General features: G+C 34.9%; 1 protein-coding gene across 4 annotated transcripts; it reads left to right on the top strand.

The window, feature by feature from the left end:
- The first annotated feature begins 1984 nt into the window (after positions 1-1984).
- On the top strand, positions 1985-17711 carry LOC132276783 (1,4-alpha-glucan-branching enzyme 1, chloroplastic/amyloplastic-like). Of its 4 annotated transcripts, none has more exons than XM_059778389.1 (14): positions 1985-2471; positions 6872-6991; positions 7753-7963; positions 8365-8434; positions 8533-8802; positions 9375-10281; positions 10573-10689; positions 10987-11049; positions 11571-11678; positions 14648-14749; positions 15110-15177; positions 15376-15457; positions 16248-16364; positions 17184-17711. In XM_059778389.1, exons 1-14 carry the CDS (start codon positions 2394-2396, stop codon positions 17385-17387), a joined length of 2517 nt encoding a protein of 838 aa, XP_059634372.1. In that variant the 5' UTR covers positions 1985-2393; the 3' UTR covers positions 17388-17711. The 4 variants fall into 4 exon arrangements, with proteins under 4 accessions (XP_059634372.1, XP_059634375.1, XP_059634374.1 ...); XM_059778390.1 differs by lacking the exon at positions 1985-2471 and adding an exon at positions 2938-2955; XM_059778392.1 differs by lacking the exon at positions 6872-6991 and having other exon boundaries at positions 1985-2166.
- Positions 17712-22031: the final 4320 nt, after the last annotated feature.

Here is a 22031-nt window from a genome sequence, read left to right as displayed (position 1 = left end):
TGGTTCTAAATTTGTTGCAAGGGGCGTGCCAGAGTCTATTGACTCAACTACAGAATAGCCAAACCTATCCTATTTATAACCGAATAAAAGAAATCAGTCCTTAGAGAATTTCAGGCGATTGTAGGAAAGTTAGGATTACCACTTTCCTTTAGGGTTCTTCAATGCCTCATTGAAGAGGACTTTAATAACAGATAATGAAATAGATGAAGGGAGCAAAAGAACTGCAGTAGCATTAATCAATCCTAAATTTGTTGCAAAGGCGTGCCAGAGTTTATTGACTCAACTTCAGAATAGTCAAACCTATCCTATTTATAACCGTATAAAAGAAATTGGTACTTAGAGAATTTCAGGAGATTGTAAGAAAGTTAGGATTACCACTTTCCCTCAGGGTTCTTCAATGCCTCTTCAATCTTCAATGCCTCATTGAAGAACCGTGACTCATTATCCCAAACAAGACATCCTTTTTGGGACAGAAGGAGTAACAGATAATGAAATAGATGAAGGGAGCAAAAGAACTACACAAACATTTATCAATCCCAGTACCATATAAAATAACAGATGGAAGGGACAAAAGCCAAGCGTCCAATCTCTTATTCCATAAATAGAATTCCAGTACAAGGATTACAAATAATGAAATTGTAATCAAACTATAATATCCTATGAAAATACAGAGAAAGTAAACTACAGGAAAAAAAAAAATACACGAAAAGTTGAAAAATACTACATGATAAAATATGCATTTTGTGGTAGGAAACCTTTGCACAAACTCCTTCTGGCGATATTTATACTTACTTCCCAAAGCCGCACTTGAAACTTCTGTGTAATTTTAAATTCAAACTACCTTGTTTGAATTTAAATACAATTGTTGTCTAAATTTGAAACCCCGCTTTAGAGGTAAACTTCCATTTGCAAGTTGATAAACTTCTTTATATAACTGATGTAATCACCATGTGGCCAATCAAAATCATCTACGTATAGTTGCAGTCTTTGACTTAAACATCTCCTAATATTGGTTAACTTCTCATGCAACCAAAACTATTAAAGAACCAATCAGCACTTTCCTTGCTCATTCTTATTATGTCACGTATCATTGTAACAAATATCATGTGCAACAATAGACAAAACAATTATGGTCATTTTAATGTACGAAATTACTCCACCTGTTGCATCAATTGCCCAATTTGATTCTTGCTAAGTAACCCATGATTACAAAATTATTTTTAGGGTGCAAACAGTGAGAGCTATTGATTTAAGACATAGGTAACCCGTTTTTTGCAAGTTTGATTAAATTTTTTTTTTTTTTTTTTTTGTTAAATAAAATTTTAATATTATATAATTTTTGAAACAAATGTAAAGTTTTGAGTAGGCCACCTTAACCATCAGGTATGGCGTGAGATAAATATTGTCTTGCATTGCAACATCCTATAAATATTCTCTTAACTTTTTGGTATTTTAAAATTATACGATTTTAAGAAGGATAATTTGGAATAAGAGCTTCGAAATATTTTGGACATTAACAATAATTTAATTTATAATGCATTTGTAATTATTTTATTTTATTCAATCAATTTAAAAAATAAACCATTTTATTATTTAATATATATAAAATCACTTATATGTAAAATTTCCAATATCTTCTTTTATATAAAATCACTTATATGTAGTATTTCCAATATCTTCTTTTAAATTTTGTGTTTTAAAATGTGAGTTATTTTTTATATCGTAAAAGATTTCCTATCCTTTATCTTCTAATTCGACTTTTGGGAGGACAGTAAAAAAGATATATAGAAATATATTTTACTATTTTTTTACACCATATCACCTCCCTTTCTTTTCTTTTCCCTTTTATTCCAATTCAATCAATCCAAACAAGTCCAAAGCTATTTTAGGTTATTATCAAAATCAAACCTGATGGTGATGGAACCTTCAACCACATTTGACGTCTTTTAACCTTAAAAAAAAAAAAAAAAAAAAAAAAAAAAAACCACATTTGACCTTCCTGGAGAGAGTGATCCTGGAGCGTCCGACGTGAAGACTTTGAATCAGAACGCTAAAGGAGACGTCCAGTGGCGTTTTGCGGAGGATATGGTTATGCTTTGCTTATCAGTGCGATCACGTCTTTTCAATCATTAAGAAAAGACAAAAGGAAGCAAACACATGCTTTTTGTGAGTGCCAAATTACCAATGTCTCAACGATTCAGATTATTCTTGTTTTGATTATAGGGTTTTGTTATACTGTTGACATATCCACCAACGGTTGCAATTTAGTTTTGGTTAATATAATAGGTAGAAGCTTCGAGAGAGAGTGACCATAAAAGAGTGAGACGGCTGAGGAACAGAGAGAGAGACTGAGATTGGTAGAGAGATGAAACAGTGAGTCTGATTGGGCGAAAATGTACGGATCCCAAGGCATTCTTTCTACACCTTTTTCTGGGTCTTTAGCAATCTTCTCAAGCAAAGACTCTGCAACGGTAATTTAAATTGTTCTCTCTATTATCTGATGATCGGCTTAATTTTTGTTTAAATTATTCTTTGTTGAATGAACTTCATCTCATGATCAGCTTAGTTCAATTAAAGGGTTTATTTTATTTTATTTTGTTTTATTTTTTTCATGTATAGGTGTTGCTGTTACTTGAGTTTGGTTGGGTGGTACATATAAATTTTTCTTGGGTTTATTATATATATAATTATAGGAAAATGAACTTCATCTCATGATCAGCTTAGTTTAATTAAAAGGTTTTTTTTTTAATTTTTTTTAATTTGTTTTCATGTATAGGTGGTTGCTGTTACTTGAATTTGGTTTGGTGGTACATATAAATTTTTCTTGGGTTTATTATATATATAATTATAGGAAAGATCTATTCAATCCAATCGGCTTGAACAACACCACTCTGATAACCGTTTCAATTTCCACTGTATTAGTAAAGTGGAGGAGCCAGAAGTGACCCAAGAATGGTAAGCATATGGAGCATAAGAATGTGAAATATGTTTTTCCGTTTGCACAATCTGGAAATCAATATAATATTTAATACAAAAAATAAAAACGATGATCATATATGTTGCAACGGTAAGGTTTGAAACAAAAAATAACCTCTTTGCATACGAAATTAAGGCTGCGTATATTTAATCATCCCCAAACCTTATAGTTATGGATGGCAACAGAAGCGGTTTTGGGTGGGGTACCCTCCACCCCCGTTTAGGTTACCCTGTCCTGTTCCCGCCCAAAACTGCTTAAAGGGGGTATCCTCCCACCCCATCCCCGCCCCAGTTAAAGGTTCCCCACCCCGCGGGCACCCACCTCTCCCCTTTTATAGGCCCACATGTAATGGCGGGAGCCTCATGCAATTGGTTATTCCTTTATATATGGAGGTTGTTCTTTGCGCAAATAATTAGGTTCACGAGGAGCCTCCAACTGAAATGTCCCTTCATCAATCTAGAACAACTAGTTAACTATTCTTAATTTTTTTCTAGATATGGCATAACATTGTACGGTTTGTACCTACTTAGTAGTAGTTACTAATATAGATGACATGATGATCTCAAAAGTTCAATCAGGATATCCAGAAAGCTATTTTCTTAAATATATATTATCTTAGTTCCTCAACATGAAGCATGAACACTGGTATGACACGATATGGACACGGTGATACGATAAATCTCATGTTACGTTTGGGAGCACCAAATTGATGCTTTAGATTTGAGATTGGAGAAAATTTAGTATAAACTTTGAACTAAATTAGAGTTTAAACTGCGAACATGGCCCAACAGGCCTTATTGAAAATTGGGGTAAACCCAGGAAAATTCACTTGAAGGGGCCAAACTAGTGGTGTGAAAACAAATACTGGTGTTAGGGAAAGCAAGACCCGGGCTGATTCTATACCTGCGCTAAGGTCTATCTCCTTCCTTTCTCGTGCTTGTTATCGGATAGGCTTGTTTGTTCTGGTCATGACTGAGATAGACATCCGTGGTAAGTTCCCAGAAGCTATTCCTACTCTTAAATAAATTGTAATGTATATTATTTCCAGTAGTTATCACAGGCTATGTTTTTAAATTTAATAGAAGATTTGAGACAAGATTACCTATGATCCTTAAGTATTTCATAACCCAATAAGTATAGGCGATACATATTATATTTGGTAGGCACTAGGGGGCTTCATGTTAATTTTTTTTTGGGTTAATTACAATGACACCCCCTGAGGTTTGCCTTAATTACAGCCATATAGAACTTAGCCTTTTTTTGAACAATGACACCCCTGTTAGTTTTATATCAAATTTTGCCAGCAAAATGTCTACATTGCCCTTCAATATTTAATTAATATGTGATGAGAAAATATTAGCATCGTAAAATGACTAAAATGCCCATCTTAAAAAACCCAACCACCACAACTCTCTCTGTCGTTTCTCTCTCTAACCTTTCAACTCCTTTATCACCACTCTCTTAACCCCTGCAGATCTCACCTCTCTTATGTAACCCTACAGAATCTCTTTATACCCTAACCCTTAGATCATGACAAACCCTCTCGAAATCCGACTGACTGACGACGACAACCAGCACCACCGACCATCGTCGACGATCAAATTGGCAGCGATGATCTTGACGTCTTGGCCAAGGTGATCATGGCTTTGGTGTTGAAGAGATCATGGTCGTTGATTTGATGAAAATGATCATCTCGATTGCTCGCATAAGTGGTCTCCTCGAGCTCTCGATGAACCTCTCTGTCATCTCGTTGGATGCATTTTCTCAAGATCAAGGCATGTTTTTGCGAAATCGTTCCACAGCTTAGAGAACTCCAATGAGAATGAAGTCGCAGTAGGGGAATTCTCAAGTAGGACAATTAGGAATTCGTCGTAGAATCAACAAACCTGCCTAGCAAGTTAAACCCAAGTTTGGTTTGATATGTTCTTCACCAAAACCAGGTGTGTGACCCCAAATGCCTCATGGGTTTCTTCGATTGGTCTCATCTCTAAATGCGTATCCCTCAATTCTTGCGATTTTACTCTACAATTTGTATTTATTTACGCATACAAATTAAGTTATTGAGCGAATGATTGAAAGCGATAAGCCCATTTCGGCAATTTTGGATTCATCTGTTACTTGTTATGTGAATCTTGTGTTTATAATGGGGGTAATGGTTGGGGTTCTAGAGAGGTGAAAGCTGAAGTGGGTTTATTGAGATAAACATGTAATCATAGAGGTATAATTTATGTGTGGAGAGCATTTAGCATAAGGATCTAAAGCAAGAAAATGCAAAAAACGGGAATGGGAGAATCTTCCTTGATCGTCAGCATCATAGGATTCTCACCACCATGTCTGTTTTGTGTCGCCAGGATCTTGTCGCCTTGTCTACGTTGGAATTGCGTCACCACAATGTTGTCGTCGCTGCTAGTCGCCGAACAAGATCTCATCGACGTCAGAATCGCTTCACCATCATGCCAACACCACTGCTAGTCAATGTTGCCAGAGCATCGTCACCGTTGCTGGAGCCCGAGAGAGAGAGAGTTGCAGAAGTATATGGGTTTCTCGTTGAAATGATAGAGTTTAGGCTTTATTAACTAATCGTTTGATATGGATGAATTGCTTAGAGTGAGTGAATGTAAGTCACTGAGCTCGGCAAGGACAGTTCCGGTGAATTTAGTATCTGAAATGATGAGCCTTGAATCAATGAAGATAAATTCAAATTCAATGGAAGTTGTAAAGGGACTGATTGGATATTGATTTTGGACTGTGGGTGGAGAGAGATGGGGAAGATGAGGGTATTTTTGTCCTAAAATGGCCTTTTGATACATTTTCTTATTTATAATTAAAAAATTAGGGTAATTGAAAAGTAGGGTAATAACGTCATTTTAACTTGTGTCAGAGCTGGCAGGAATGTCTTTGTTAAGTTTATGAAATCTGAAGGGGTCTCATTGTTCAAAAAGAGGTTAACTTGTATATGGCTGTAATTAAGGCAAACCTCAGGGGGTGTCATTGTAATTAACCCTTTTTTTTTTTTTTTTTTATGTTTCAAACTTACTAATTATAGGGAAGCCAATTCATAGGTATTTGCAAAATTTTCGGGGCCATGGTCCCCCTGGCACCTCAATAAGCCCACCCCCGATTGACAGTGATTGACCTTAATTGATTGACTAGAATCACCCCAATGTCATGGTCTTGGGAGGTGGACCCATCAAAAAATTTAATCCTCCTACATGCCCTGAATTAGGTCATTGTATCTGTATGTATAACAAAAATAATTCAATTTTGGCATTTCTTGAATAATAAGTATTTAACATGGAAGATGTGTAATTTGTGCTAAATATGACAAATTGAAGCAAAAAAAAAAAAAATTCTCTTAGTACAGGGCCTGCCATTATTTTCTTTTAGCACAGGACATGCCTGCTCTACTACAATGTTAACAAAGAGGTTAACAAAGAGGGTGTAACTCAAGTATTTAAATCTACACTTTTGACTTGTTTTTAAAAGTGATATTGCAAAGTTCCTAATCATTAGGATTTACCTGCACATTCAAGATTATATATAAAAAAAGGCACATGCTGTGCATGAAAATTGATTAAGCCTCCACGTGGCTCTCCAAAAGAATTTTTTCTCTCTTTGATACCTATCAATTAATCACAAAGCCTCAAAATTGCATAAACTTTGATGTGAAGCCCAACACATTGTAAAATTTCAACATGAACTTCGCAAATACTAATTTTTACAAGCCTTCTGTAATAAAGCAATCCAGGAATCTTGTTTTTTTGGTTTGTTGCAATTTTTTTCAAGATGCTACTTCATAGTTATGTGACTTATGTCTAGCATCCACATTTCTTCATTTTTATGCGACTTAGTTATGTAATGATCTTTACAGCCTTGTCTGGTTCCTTTTCGCAGGGCTCAAGAAATAACCGTTACCTTGCTGCACGACAGCCAATTGGAATTATCCCTGGGTCTCAAAATTTTCTTGGACGTGGCAAATTAGTTTTCCCAACACAATTCTTAAAATGTGGGAGGGTATGTTTAAGTTCCGACACTTCTAGATGGATTGTTATAACAAAACCAAGGAGTTCTTTGGAACAAAAGTTTGATCCATGTGAATGGTCCTGACCATCCGATTTTTCAAATTTATCAGAAGGCCAGAAGCACTTGGTGCATGGTCCCATTTATTTATTGTTGTGTGGTGTGGTACATTGAATTGACAGCTAACCAACTGGAATAAATTTCTTTGTGATCATGTTTCCAACTGAGTTTCGTTTTATACATTATGTCATTATTTACATAACATTCTGTTTTTTTTCATTTGGCTGACCTTACATAGTAGATGAAACAAAAATACAGAACAAAATAAAATCAGAAGCAAACTCTAGCATCTTGACTTAGAAACAACTGAATGTTCAATGACTGTTTAGAAAGTACAGGTAAAAAAGTTTTTTAGTCTATAGCATATATAAATTTCTTTGTGATCATGTTTCCAACTGAGTTTCGTTTTATACATTTTGTCATTATTTACATAACATTCTGTTTTCTTTTCATTTGGCTGACCTTACATAGTAGATGAAACAAAAATAAAGAACAGAATAAAATCAGAAGCAAACTCTAGCATCTTGACTTAGAAACAACTGAATGTTCAATGACGGTTTAGAAAGTACAGGTAAAAAGGTTTTTTTGTCTATAGCATATAAATTCTGACCCTCACTCTCTGGAGATATATTCCCTATATTCTCTTTGGAATATATTTGGTGTAAATTAGTGATCTGATGGATTTTCTCTGCTAGGTAGAACGCAATTCCACAACATCGGCTGTTTTGACCAATGACGACCCAACAATGACAACCATTGTAAACGAAGCTGAAAATATTGGTCTCTTGCGTGTAGATCCAGGCTTGGAACAATATAAAGAACACTTCCAGTATAGAGTGAAGAAATATGCAGATCAGAAAAGGCTTATTGAGAAATATGAGGGAAGCCTGGAGGAATTTGCACAAGGTGATGTACTAAGTCAACAATTCAAGCAAGTTTTGGCTTTTCCTTTTTATTTTCTACATGAGAAGTGGTAGGACCTACTTATAGTACATTTATAAAGTCCCGGAGACAACTACAATTAGGATATTAAGCATATCTTTGAGTAACTAAATGAAGATCCTCGCCTTATTATCAGCTGAAGCAGCTTTTCTCATAGTTAGAATTAGGTCATTGAATGCATTCTGTTGAATGGTGGAACACATTTCATAATCATCTTTTCTATAGTTAGATATCCCCTTTGATATATTAATTTTGTTTTGGACTGCCTATTTTTGGTCCAATGGCTAACTTTTGATCTTTTGTTTTGCTTACCAGTTACTTTTCCAATATAAGACTCCTCATTATCCATCCATTAATTGTTGTAGGTTATTTGAAATTTGGATTTAATAGAGAAGAAGGCGGCATAGTTTACCGTGAGTGGGCTCCTGCTGCACAGTGAGTTCTTCACCTCACAAAAATTCAAGGTTATCATATTTGTTATTTGTGGTCTTTGTTTAAGTGCTAACTTTGGGGTTGACTTTCTGATGAGGAAGGGAAGCACAAGTTATAGGGGACTTCAATGGGTGGAATGGTTCCAACCACAGGATGGAAAAGAATCAATTTGGTGTTTGGAGTATTAAAATTCCTGATTCTGGTGTGAATCCAGCCATTCCTCACAATTCTAGAGTCAAGTTCCGGTTCAAGCATGGTAATGGAGTTTGGGTTGATCGTATCCCAGCTTGGATAAAGTATGCCACTGTGGACCCTACAAGGTTTGCGGCACCGTATGATGGTGTATATTGGGACCCACCACTTTCAGAAAGGTGCCAACCATTCATCTTTTAAGTTATTTCCTTAACAAGCAAACTAAGACCATTTGAACAGCCAAATACCAAGGGCCTCATAAATATGAATCACAATTAACTAGATCCTTAGTCCCTACTTGGTTCACTTTTCTGAGAACTATTTTCTGTTTTGAAGAACTGAAAAACATTAAACAGTATGACAGTTTTTTTGCAAACCGAGTTAAAAAAATCCCTGTTTTTAGAGAAATGTATTTTATAAGTTATTTGAAAATTGTTTTGTGTTTGCTAAATTCTTGAAAATTGTTTTAAACTGAACCAATCAGGCCCCTTATCTGTTAGTATATTTCTCTTCAAAATTTTCCTATATTTTATGATAATTAAGTTGTAAGATACAGTTCATTTTGGCTTCAGGTTAAGAAAGTTTGTCTTCCACTTGACCTAATTACCAATAAAATAAGGGGAAAATTTTATGTATTTTCTTAGATCAAAATATGAATAAAATTAAATAGTTTTTTTTTTTTTTTTTTTTTCGGAAAGTCATAAAATAAAATTAAATAGTTGCTTGGCTTGTTCTTTTATTGACCATGCAGGTATCATTTTAAATACCCTCGTCCTCCAAAACCCAAGGCCCCACGAATATACGAAGCCCATGTTGGGATGAGTAGCTCAGAACCCCGAATAAATTCATACAGGGAGTTTGCAGATAATGTTTTGCCTCGTATTCAGGCGAATAACTATAATACAGTCCAGTTGATGGCTGTGATGGAACATTCCTACTATGCATCATTTGGGTATCATGTTACAAACTTTTTTGCAGTGAGCAGTAGATCTGGAACACCTGAAGACCTTAAGTATTTGATTGATAAAGCCCATAGCTTGGGTTTGCGGGTCTTGATGGATGTTGTTCACAGCCATGCAAGTAGCAATGTTACCGATGGCCTTAATGGCTTTGATGTTGGCCAAAGCTCGCAAGAGTCTTACTTCCACACTGGAGAGCGAGGCTACCACAATTTATGGGACAGCAAACTGTTTAACTATGCTAATTGGGAAGTTCTCCGTTTCCTTCTATCCAACTTGAGGTGGTGGTTAGAAGAGTTCAATTTTGATGGGTTCCGATTTGATGGAGTAACTTCAATGTTGTATCATCACCATGGAATCAACATGGGATTCACGGGGAATTATAATGAGTATTTCAGTGAGGCAACAGATGTTGATGCTGTGGTTTATATGATGCTGGCCAATTGTTTAATTCATAATATCTTTCCAGATGCAACTGTCATTGCCGAAGATGTTTCTGGGATGCCTGGACTTGGCCGGGCCGTCTCTGAGGGAGGAATTGGATTTGACTACCGTTTGGCGATGGCCATTCCTGACAAGTGGATTGATAACTTAAAGAATAAGAATGACGAAGAATGGTCAATGAAGGAAATATCACACAGTTTGACAAATAGGAGATACACCGAGAAGTGTGTCGCTTATGCTGAGAGCCACGATCAGGTACGCGATGTTCTCTTTGTGCTGAATGTTCACTTCTTCTGATTGAGTCTCATCCTTTTGTCCTATAGGTTATATCTCAAACTTGATGTCACAACTTTCTCGCTAAAAGGAAATGTAAAATAGAAGTTCTATAAAGTTCTACTGCTGTGGATCTTCTTTGCTTTGCCTATATTGACATCATTTCATAATCACTTGCATTCATCTCTTTAAGTTTAATTTATATACAATTTCACTTATACTCATACGTCTCTCTCTCTCTCTTCTTTTTCTAATTTCTGTGCTCTTGTGCAGGCCCTTGTGGGTGACAAGACTATTGCATTTTTTCTAATGGATAAAGAAATGTATTCTGGCATGTCTAGTTTGGTGGATGCTTCTCCTGCTATTGAGCGAGGGATTGCACTTCACAAGGTTTGTTCTGTTGTAAGCATTTGAATTGAATGCCCCTTGCAGGTATGGTTTCATGGCTCAACTGAGTGATGGTTTCTACCTTGAGGCTGATGTCACGGATCTTAACTCTTAACCTAACTGATCCAATAGTAATATAATGCTTACTTTATCTATTTATGTGGTGTTGTTTTATATTTTCAGTCTAGAAAACTGCAACTTTAAGGTTTATAATAAATATGGTTAAGGTCTCACATATTGTCTTCTGATGAATCATATGCTTCTGGTCATAGTTCTCATCGTTGCCATTTTCTTTTGTAGATGATTCATTTTATAACAATGGTATTAGGAGGAGACGGCTACCTTAATTTCATGGGAAATGAGGTGAGTAATTAGGACCCTACACTAGCCTGCTAAACTCGTGGAGTTGGTGCGCTTCAAGACTTGGATAGTGTAAAATAATATCTAACACGTGTGCCATCAATATTTTAATTTGTTTGCCTTTGAGAAAATTTCAATCCTCAAAAAAAAAAGAAAAGGAATTTTGTGCAGAAAAGGTGGGTCACTTTGTTCTTAAAACATTGCTAAAGGGGTAATCATGATCATGTAAAAATAAGATGAGCAGAGCAGATGAAATCAGCCAATGCTTCTAAAGTTACTCTTTTCAGATTCCATACTTGATGGTAGGTTAATTGGCATCATTTTAGGTGAAAATAATTACTGGAAACTCTTTCCTGACAGAAGCTTACACTCTGCTTATCATAAATCTGTTTTGAGGATCCTATTTCTACAAATAGGCATGGAAATAATCATGCATTCATGCTTTATACTTGTTACTTTCTTTTTTTTTTTCTTCCATGTTTTATACTTGTACAATACTTCTATTTCCTGTGTGCTTATTGTAGTTTGGCCATCCCGAGTGGATTGACTTCCCAAGAGAAGGCAATGGTTGGAGTTATGAAAAATGCAGACGTCAATGGGATCTTGTGGATACAGATCACTTGCGATACAAGGTTCAGAGTCTCATCTTTTAGCAGTTCATACTGTTACTTCTTGTTGCTATGTTTTAGAGCACTTAGTTCATGACATCAGTAGCCAACCTCCATTCCCATCCACTTCCTCTTGCAATTAAAGCCAATCATCATTAATGCTTCGTTTGGTTGGAGGGATGGAAAAACGAATGGAAGGAAGAGGGGAGGGATAGATGAGGCATCACTAGGGGAGGGAAGGTGTCTCCCTCTCTTTTTGTTTGGTTGAATGGAGTGGATAATAGAAAGGATGGATGGGGTAACACTCTTTTTTTTTTTTTTTTTGGTTGAGATGAAGGGTAAGAGAGTTTTTATAGTCTTTTTAGTAATATACCCCCATTATATACAATTATAAAAAGGAAGCATTTATTTCAAGTTTTTGGGAACGTTAAAAATGGAAACTACATATTTTTTTGTAGTTATCTTTTTCTCTCTCATCTCTTCCCCACAAATTTGGGCGGATAAAAAAATACAACCTTCCTCTTTTCCCTTCCCTCCTACCAAACACAAAAAGATTCTTCTATTCCCCCCTCCCCCACCCCACCCCACCCCACCCCCTTCCCCCCTCCTCATCCGTCCCTCCTCAATCCTTCCCTCCAACCAAACATACTATTAAGTCTTTGCCTAAATTTTTATTGTCACACCTTTTAGAAATCTCAGACTGTGACTTGACCTATTATGGCCTTGACCACTTGATCCATTTCATACTTTGGCAGTTCAAACCATATTGTTAATGGTCTGGTTGAAGTTCGTAACATTCATGCTTCAATAGTCTAATCATGTCCGGTTATGATGTGGGAACATACTGGGATGTGACGAGGGCCGTTCCAATACGCCAAACTGAATGTAGTGAATGTGTGGTTCAAGAAAAGCCTTTTATGTCAAATTTGATTTTATAAAAACCACTACCAACACTACTACTAACGTAGCAAGAGTGAGTAGGGATCGTCCCAAGGGATTATACGTGTTGGAATTTCAACTTCGACTCTAGCGTACCAAATGATTGCAAAAGAGAATTGGGTTGGTTGATTACTTCTAGAAAAGAATTAATTAAAATGCAATAAGATAAAGAGTAAGTAAGAAACTCAACAAGTGCAAATTGTCTCAATCAACATGTGTGAGGCCACAATACATCTATTGGTAGAGGAATATATTGTCTAGACATCATGTGAAGAGAACAAAATATCAAATCAAGTCATTGAACCTTTCATTAAGCTCATAGTCCAAGCAATCCATAAGGATGACTTAGTTAAACATGCATTATCTAAACATCATGTGAGAGGCCACAATTTATCTATTGGGAGAGGAATAAATTGTCTAAACACATGTGAAAGATACAACATATCATAACTAGTCATTAATCATTCATTAAGCTCACAATCCACATACAACACAATATTAGAGGAATATGCCATTTGGACTCACAAGCATGGAACATCAAACATCAAGAGTAGATTGTCCTCCCATCTAACATTATACTACCACTACACTAAATCTACACTACTAGCATGAAAATAAAGCTATCTAGACTAGGGGAGAGGCACAAGCCATCAAGAATAGGTATAAACCATCAAATGAACCAAAATAGCATTCATTAAGCATATCATCTTGATAATCTCTAGATCTATAGCATCAATACACATAGACATGCATCAAAAACACTAAATCTAGAGATAAGCACATGAATATCCTACTCTAGCATACATAGACATATGGGTAGAATAGAATAGTCAATTGGAAGCATTAAACCATACAAACCATGAAATAATCAAGATTTATATATACATGAATATCAAGATGTATCAAACAACACTAATCCCTCAATAATACACAAGATTAGAGTATAGAAAGCATGCTTGGGGCTAACTCTAGCCCCAAGAGGATGTCTAGACACTCATGATAGTGATGATCCAACCCTCAAGGGCTAACTCCATGGCTGCTTCTTGTTGGTGAAGATCTCCTCCAATGGTTGCTCTAGCTTCCCTCCTCCCTCCTCTCCAAGAATAGCCTCCAAGGTGATTTTCAATGTGTGACAAAAGACTCTAGACTCCTCCCCAAAAAGTGTATCATATTCCTTATATAGGTAGGTCAAATACACCCTATGATGAGCTGTGGTCGTGCAAGGCATATTCTCCAACGATTGGGTGAAGGACGGAATAAATGAGCTGGACTTTAACTTTTTCTCGCTGGAGGAAGTTCGATCGATCGAACCTTAACTTGGATCGATCGAAGATGGGTTCGATCGATCGAACTGCATCTTGGATCGATCGAAGTGGTCTGACTCCTCCGGATAAGGACAAGGCTGAGATATTTCGAAGATATTTATGGGGAAAAGGACAAAAGTAGTTGGTAGGCGTACAGTTGTGGATAAGATCAATAATTTGAATAGGATAAAATAGGGTTCGATCGATCGAAGGTGATGTTGGATCGATCGAACTTGGAATTTCAGCAAAGGCCAAGGTTGGATCTATCGAGAAGTACTGTGATCGATCATAGATGTTCGATCGATCGAACTCTAAGTTGGATCGATCGAACTTTTCAGCTGCACAACTTTGATTCCTTTTTGCTCCTTTCTTTCTCCACTTTGCTCCCTCCTTTGGTTTATCTCAGGATTGCTTCAATTAAGCTCTTATTTGGCTGAGTTAGCTCAATTTTGGGATTAGTGCCTGAAAATATAAATAACACGTAATAAGTCTAAAACGGCAAAGTAAGATAGATAAAGGTACTAGAATGCTTAAGCTTAACGGGTTTAAATGCGCACTTCTCAGTGCTCATCAGGATGCATATATGATGGATGGCTCTACTTTGATATAATGATTAAGCAACTTTATAGCACATAATTTATGGTCCTTCCTACAATAATTTTTATTTGTTGCCACATTATTTATTTTTTTCACTTCCATTAGTTACATCCTAAAGTAATTTTTTCGTTCTTAATGCTTGTACTTCTGCAGTTCATGAATGCATTTGACAGAGCTATGAATTCTCTCGATGATAGATTTTCATTCCTTGCATCAACAAAACAGATAGTGAGCAGCACAGATGAAGATGACAAGGTAAAGATGCTCCTGGGAAGTAACCTTTTGAGAAGCAATCCATAGGGCTTACAGGAGTCGGTATTAGAGACGATGAAATTATATTTAAGCAATTAATTGATGAATTCTTGATACAACAGTTCTTTATATGCATCTCTAGATTCTCTACATAATTTAAAAGAGAATAATGGCTTTTTGGATAGCTTGCTGCCCACAAGCCTTCCTCAAACTACAAACCTTCCATTGGTGTGACATGTCCAATTAACAAGAACAGCATTTAAAGTTCTCAATATTAACTTTATGTAGGCTTGATTGATCATTTTGCTTTGATGATTCCACTGTGTTAATGTCTAAATACTGATTATTTGGTTCATTTTACAGGTTATTGTGTTTGAACGCGGAGACCTAGTTTTTGTATTCAACTTCCATCCAGAAAAGACATATGATGGGTATATTTGTTTTTCATTATGCAAAATATTTGTGTGATTCTATGCGAATATGGCTCCACAGAGTATATGGAAGAATCAGATTGGTGGATCCAAGTTTAAAACATTTTGGAGAAGGCTTTGAGGATGATGATAATAATGCTATAATTTTATTTTGGGCTTTTCAAAATCTTCAAGTGATCCATGCTCTAAAACATACAGGTACAAGGTTGGGTGTGACTTGCCTGGGAAATATAGAGTTGCACTGGACAGTGATGCTTGGGAGTTTGGTGGGCATGGAAGAGTAAGGAATTAACCCTTCTTAAAATTATACATGCTCTACTATTTCTTAACGAGAGTGTAATATATTTTATAGACTGCTTGACTGGAGCACTTTTATACAGGTTATTGTTGATTGATTAATTTATCAGTGTTACTCTTTGCTCTGGTGCTATCCATTTTTCCTTTTCTCTTGGTGAAGTAAGAGTTACCTCAGACCCCATCCCACGCTATACTCCATTCCCTCTCCACCCCTCCTATTGAAGATGATTTTCAAGCTTCTTGGGAGCTTGAATGACATCCAACACTACAGACTAACCTCTAGAATTGATGTCATCTTTTAGACTACTACTAGAGAACCATAATGAAACTCTTTTTAACTTTTATCTCAAATTTATGTTATTGGATTTTTAGGAGTGATAAGATTTTTGGTATTCTAATTCAGTGCTCACTAAATGATCTAATTTTTTATTTTTTATTTTTAGTTTATTTAGTGGGCAATTGAATCAAGATAACTATATTTGAGAAGTTTAATTACATGTGGTACAGATTTGACACCACATGGTTTAGGGGTTCCATTTTCTGAAAAGCCAATGATGAGCTCTTTTTGGCTTGATTAGCTGGTTGAAAATTGATACATTTTCGTAGCTTTTCTTTTTCCTCATTTGGGGCAGTAAGACATCCCACCCAAGGTTCTGGGTTTGAATGTGTGTCCATCCTTGTTTATTCAGTAATGCATCCAAGGATATTGTGAATGTAAATTATTTATCAGTTATTAATTTATTGACAATATAGTGGATGGTTTCTTATGTCAGGTTGGGCACGATTGGGACCATTTCACATGCCCTGAAGGAATACCTGGAGTGCCTGAAACTAACTTCAACAACCGTCCCAATTCCTTCAAAGTACTCTCACCGGCTAGAACATGTGTGGTATGATTGTCTCTGGGCTTTCCCTCTCTACTCTCTGTTATTTGTATTTTTATTTTTTTATTTTTTTATTTTTTTTGTGGCTTAGTTGGTACTCACACACACATGCTTCCACCGAGGCTCGAACCCCTGACTTCCCTTTGGAAAGCAGGGTACCGTTAGGCCACTGGCCTGTTGGTAACCTGAATCTCTGTTGTTTGTACTAGTAGTTGTATTTGCAGTACAACCTTTCCGTTCCTGAGAAGTCCACTTATTGGCAAATGAATGCTATAAAGTAATTAGATATAGCTGGATGTATATAATGTATAGTGGTGTTTGTTCTCTTTTTGATGGACATATGCATCACTTTTCACCATGGAGGAATGACGGAACGTTCTCTTATACCTAATGTTAAGAATTCCCCCGTTTCTTTTATCTTTTGGTAAATGAAAATACTTATTACAGGGGGAAAAAATCTTTCTTCAAATTATGTATTTATTGCATGTGTGGCTGTACACAAACTGATAATTTAAGCAGTTGTCATAATAATTTCTCTGGGAAATAGTTTGCATTGAAATGAATTTTCTTAGGGTTAATCTCAGTCTCAAATTCTTTGACATACAATTACAAGTTATAAATGGAGTGTAGTGTAAACCTTGTCAAAACATTATAGAAGAGATACACAAGAAATTTTCAATGGCATGACTCACCATCACTTCCCAGCATGGGACATCAGTTTGAAGTTCAACTTAGTGAGTGTTTTAATTCGTTTTTCATGTCAAAGTTTGTAGTTTGAGCCATCAGATGGAATATACATTTAATATTCCTCCTTTTCCTTTAAAGGTCTACTATAGAGTTGACGAAAATTTAGAAGAAAGCAAAAATGTTTGCGAGTCAGCAAGTGCCAATGAGACGGTTGTGGCAAGTATGGTGGATAGCAGTGAGAGATCTGAAAAATTAGCTCCTGATGAAGATATCGATGCTGGCCCAAGCAAAATAGGATGTGTAGAAGCGGAAGAGATGGGAGAAGGATCGTTGGAAGACTGACCAACAATCTTTTGCCCTCGCATGTTGAATTGAAATGGAGATATTGATGCTGCCCCAAGAAAAATATGAAGTTTGGAAATGGAAAAGATGGGAGAAGGCGCGTTAAAGACTGACCAACAATCGTTTGCCCGTGCATATCGAATCGAAATGCAGATCTTTTTGTCTATTCATGTTGCTGTGAGTGATAGTGGTTACATGGTATATAGAATTTTCTATTTGTAATAAGGGGAGAAATAACCAGCCTTTGTGCTGGTTGTACATAATAACAAGTACTCCTACACTTTTTACTTGTTCAATACTGAATATGCTGGAGGGTTTGAATCTCGGTAGAGGCATAATATATAATGGGCGTGTGTTTGCTTGAACTTTTTGGATTTTTAAAAAAAAAAAATTAATATGCTTCATGTGAGCTATATCCCCCAATAGACTTCCATGATTCAACCCGTGAGTTCTTATAATGTCTGGTGACCTATGAGTGCTTGTCTATTATTTACTTTTAAGAATTGTAGTACATCACATTGGCTGGCTGACTTTTCTTTGTGCTTCTTTATTCACCAGGTTTTTTATTTCTCAAAAATGGCCAAAATAAATTGAATTATTTTTTAAGGATACATCACAGGCACATCATGAGTGATTCAAGTTAAAATGACCAAAATAATTCAAATTTGAGGATACATCACAAAGAGACCAGTATAACTCTAGTAGTCTACAAATTATTTTCCATTCTACAAACTCAACTTCTGTCAAGATTTTCTGTGTGTTTCATAAACACAAGTGAAGAAGAGACTAAACAAATGGTGGGGGGAGAGAAAATAACTCTCTTTTGATTTATTCATTTCCCTTCATTGAATAAATAAAATCGGCATTTAATGGATGATCCAACACGACTCGGGTACCGTACCCACTACCCGGGGTATGGTAGAAATATTCCTCATTTACATTTCAAGTCAATCTATGAACTTTAATGCACCCTTTCTCTGTTAAGATGTGGTACCATTGTACTACAAAATCATTGGCATAAACCCCAAAATTGTCTCCATCCTATCATTGCCATTTATTTTACAAGAGTCACAAATAAACTGAATCAATGCTCGGAAGTATGTAACCTCTAAAAGTTTTCAATTGTGAAATTGTCTACGGAATTATACATCCCAAGTCACCCTCCCATTATTAAGACAATAATAACCAGCAACCACAATATGTCCATTTACAACAATTTTGAAGAGTCGATTTAGATTGACTCATCGTAACAATGGGTGGGAATCTAAAACATAATGTGTTTAGATAATATGTCCATGATTAATTGTGCATTTGATTTGGAGAATTGGAGGGTGGGTGGGGAAAAGAAAGAGAATAGGGAGGGGCTCTCCTCAACCACAAATGGTTTCTTAGAAAAGGAAACCACCTTATTTGATAAGTGTGACACTAAAACCTCCAAGACTGTAAAAAAACTTCCATTTTTCATGCTGGCATAAAATGTGTTCCAGACTTAAGAATACTATGTAGCTAGTGGAAGACTTATCAAATGGAAGTCTTGAACATTGTTGCCAAGCATCAAATTGTAATACTTGTCGAATGTCTCGATTCTACTTTAGATCAGATTTTTTAAATTTTTTATTACAAGTGTTTTAGGGGGAAAAAAATTAATTTGTAAATTTTTTTCCAAAACATATAAAGATGTGTATTATTATATTATAGATATAAAACAAATTAAAAACACTCTTGAGCTTTTATTTATTTTTATTTTTTCTTTTCCTTGTTTCTGACATTATACGGGATTCATCTTTGTAACTTTGTTTATTAGTTGAAAATCTTTTGTTTAAAGGATTGCTTCTGAATGAAGTTTATCATGTGTAGACACCTGAAACTTCAATTTAAAAAAATTACAATTGAATCCACATGTAAATAAAGCTTTCCCTCTCGTTAATTAATTATGAGTTAGTTAATTTCTAAATTAACTTTCCTAAAAAAAACCTTCTAAAAAAAATTATGATCATAAATAATTTTATAACTAAAGTTTTTTTTTTCTTGAAGGACGCAAACATTTGGCAAACTAAACCATGGTTATGAATACTATTTCCTATTTCTAAATGTTTTTTTTTTTTTTTTCAATTATGATTATTAATATTATTTTCTATTCTTAAACATTTCCTTTCCATAAATGACATTAGTAAGAGTTATCAAGGGTTGTAACTCGAGCGGGTCCAATCCCAATTTTCTCTAGCTCAGCCCGAATTTTTACGAGCTTGGACAATAATTTTTTGTTTTCGGCCTGGGCCTGGGCTCGAGTTGTTATGATCTAAAACCCGAATCTCAGCTCGAAATTCTAAAGCCCGTTAAACCCACCCAAGGAATCCGAAAAATCAAGTCCAACCAACCGGACAAAAATACAAGAAACATTGTTCTAAAGAAAATTGAACTCTGAACATTATTACCATTTCTGCTTCAACATTACTTGTGCATTCATTTGCTTAGTAAAATATATAACTTTTTGATCCTATCAACAGATTCGGATCTTATCCTCCACTTTTTCTTTTTCTTTTTTTATTCTCATTCTCTCACAGATACAAATAAAACATACATATAATAATAGTTACATAATATAAAATTATAAATACTAATAATATATATATATTTAAAAAATAAAATAATGATTTTTTGTGTTCTTATCAAAATTCTAAATGCAATAAAATACTAATATTTAGTTAATTAATATAATAAAATTATCAAATGCAATTTTAGATGCAATAAAATACTAATATTTAGTAAATTAATATAATAAAATAAGTATGTATAGATTTTATATTACATATTTAAATTAATATTTAAAAAATACTGATCTGATAAACACTAATTTGCATAACATTACTTAGTTTTTCTATTATAGTAGAATTATAATATATATCAACTAACAATGAATCTCACCAATATATACAAAGCATGAATATGACAAAATTATATAATGGTTCTAACTTCTATATGATATGTTTTAAAAGGTTTTTTTTTTTTTTTCTTCTTCTCTAAAGAGTATTTCATAAATTAAATCTTATAAAAAAAATAAAATTCAAAAGGATTTCATTGGCTATTATAAAATACAAAAGGCTATTGTGATATATATTAAAAACAAAAAATGCTTTCTATTCAAATGAAAAGTTAAAAACAAACTTATATAACTTTTCCTCAATACGCTCCCCCATTATTCTTATCACAATTTTTTAATGATTTTATCACTCAACGGGGCAGTGAATGAATTGTCATATATATTATTACAATTCGTTTGAGTTATAAAAATAACATTTAAGCATTTATTTGACAAATGTACTACTTTGTGATTGTGATATATATTGAATACAAAAAAATGATTTCTATTCGAGTTCCCTTCAAAGTCATGAAAAGTGTTTTAATAAATACAAATTGAATATTTAAATAAAAATACCTCAATCTAGGTTCCTTTTAAATCACTATACCATTTTATTATATAAAGATTGAATATTTGAAAAAAAAATAATAATTTTGATTTAAATTTATTTGAATTCCCTTTGAATTCACGGATAATATTTTAATAAGTTAAGATTGAATCATTGAAAGTAACAATTTAACAAAAAGTGTTTTAATTAGTAAATATTGAATATTTGAACGAAAATACTTCAATCAAGGTACCTTTTATCGTATAAAGATTTAATATTTGAAAAAAAATGAGAATTTTGAGTTAAATTTATTCGAGTTGCCTTTGAAGTAACAAAGAGTGTTTTAATGAGTAAAAATCTAATATTTGAATGAAAGTACCTCAAAAAATGTACCTTTTAAATCACAAGTCATTATTTGATCATTTTTTTTCAAACTTAACGAAATTATATATCCAAAATAAAAAATAGCAGTATTATTTGCCCAAAATTAAATATATTAACGTATTTAGTCTAAGGTAGCAGTGATATATATATATACATGCATAGATATAAAAATTATAGTAATAGTGTGTATTTTATATAGGGAGATAGAAAAAAAATATTTATTTTTCAACGGCCCAGTGACCTAGCGGTATCATCCTTTTACTCCTCAATGGAAGGTCCGGGTTCAAGTATCAGAAGAGACACGTGTGTGAGAGTACTAATTAGGAAAATTTTTTTTTTTATTTTATTTTATAAATAATTAATAATTTTTAGTGTTTATTTAATAAATAATTTAGTTTACAGGTTAAAACTTAAACCTAAAAGCATTAAACCCTAACTATAAATACCAAAAGATGGCCCAAGCGCCTCCTCCGTCTTTCATTTCCAAACACAGTTCCGCTGTTTCAAATCGTCTTTCGTCCATACAGAGTCTCCAAAATTCCAAATCCTGTATCGCCGTCCTCGACATCATCCTGCCGACGTCGTGACGCTGTCCCGCCGTCGTCTGCTGTCCGTCCTCGACATCGTCCGTAATCGACGTCGGCCGCCGTCGTCTGTCCTCGCCATCGACGTCGTCTGCTGTCCCGCCGTCCTCGTCGTCTGCTGTCCCGCCGTCCTCGTCGTCGTCTGTGCCGTTGTCCCGCTGTCGTCGTCTGTGCCGCTGTCCATCCGTCATCGTCTGCTGTCACATCGGTAGGTACTGCATCAGTTGGAGAAAATAAATCAGAAGTTATGTGTTGAAGTGATTTTAGTT

Source organism: Cornus florida, unplaced genomic scaffold (genome assembly GCF_030987335.1).
Source record: "Cornus florida cultivar Cherokee Brave unplaced genomic scaffold, ASM3098733v1 CherokeeBrave_3.0.0_Hap2_Chr10, whole genome shotgun sequence".
NCBI classification, from domain to species: domain Eukaryota; kingdom Viridiplantae; phylum Streptophyta; class Magnoliopsida; order Cornales; family Cornaceae; genus Cornus; species Cornus florida.
Note: the sequence above shows the minus strand (reverse complement) of the source record. Positions and strands in the feature narration are given on the sequence as shown.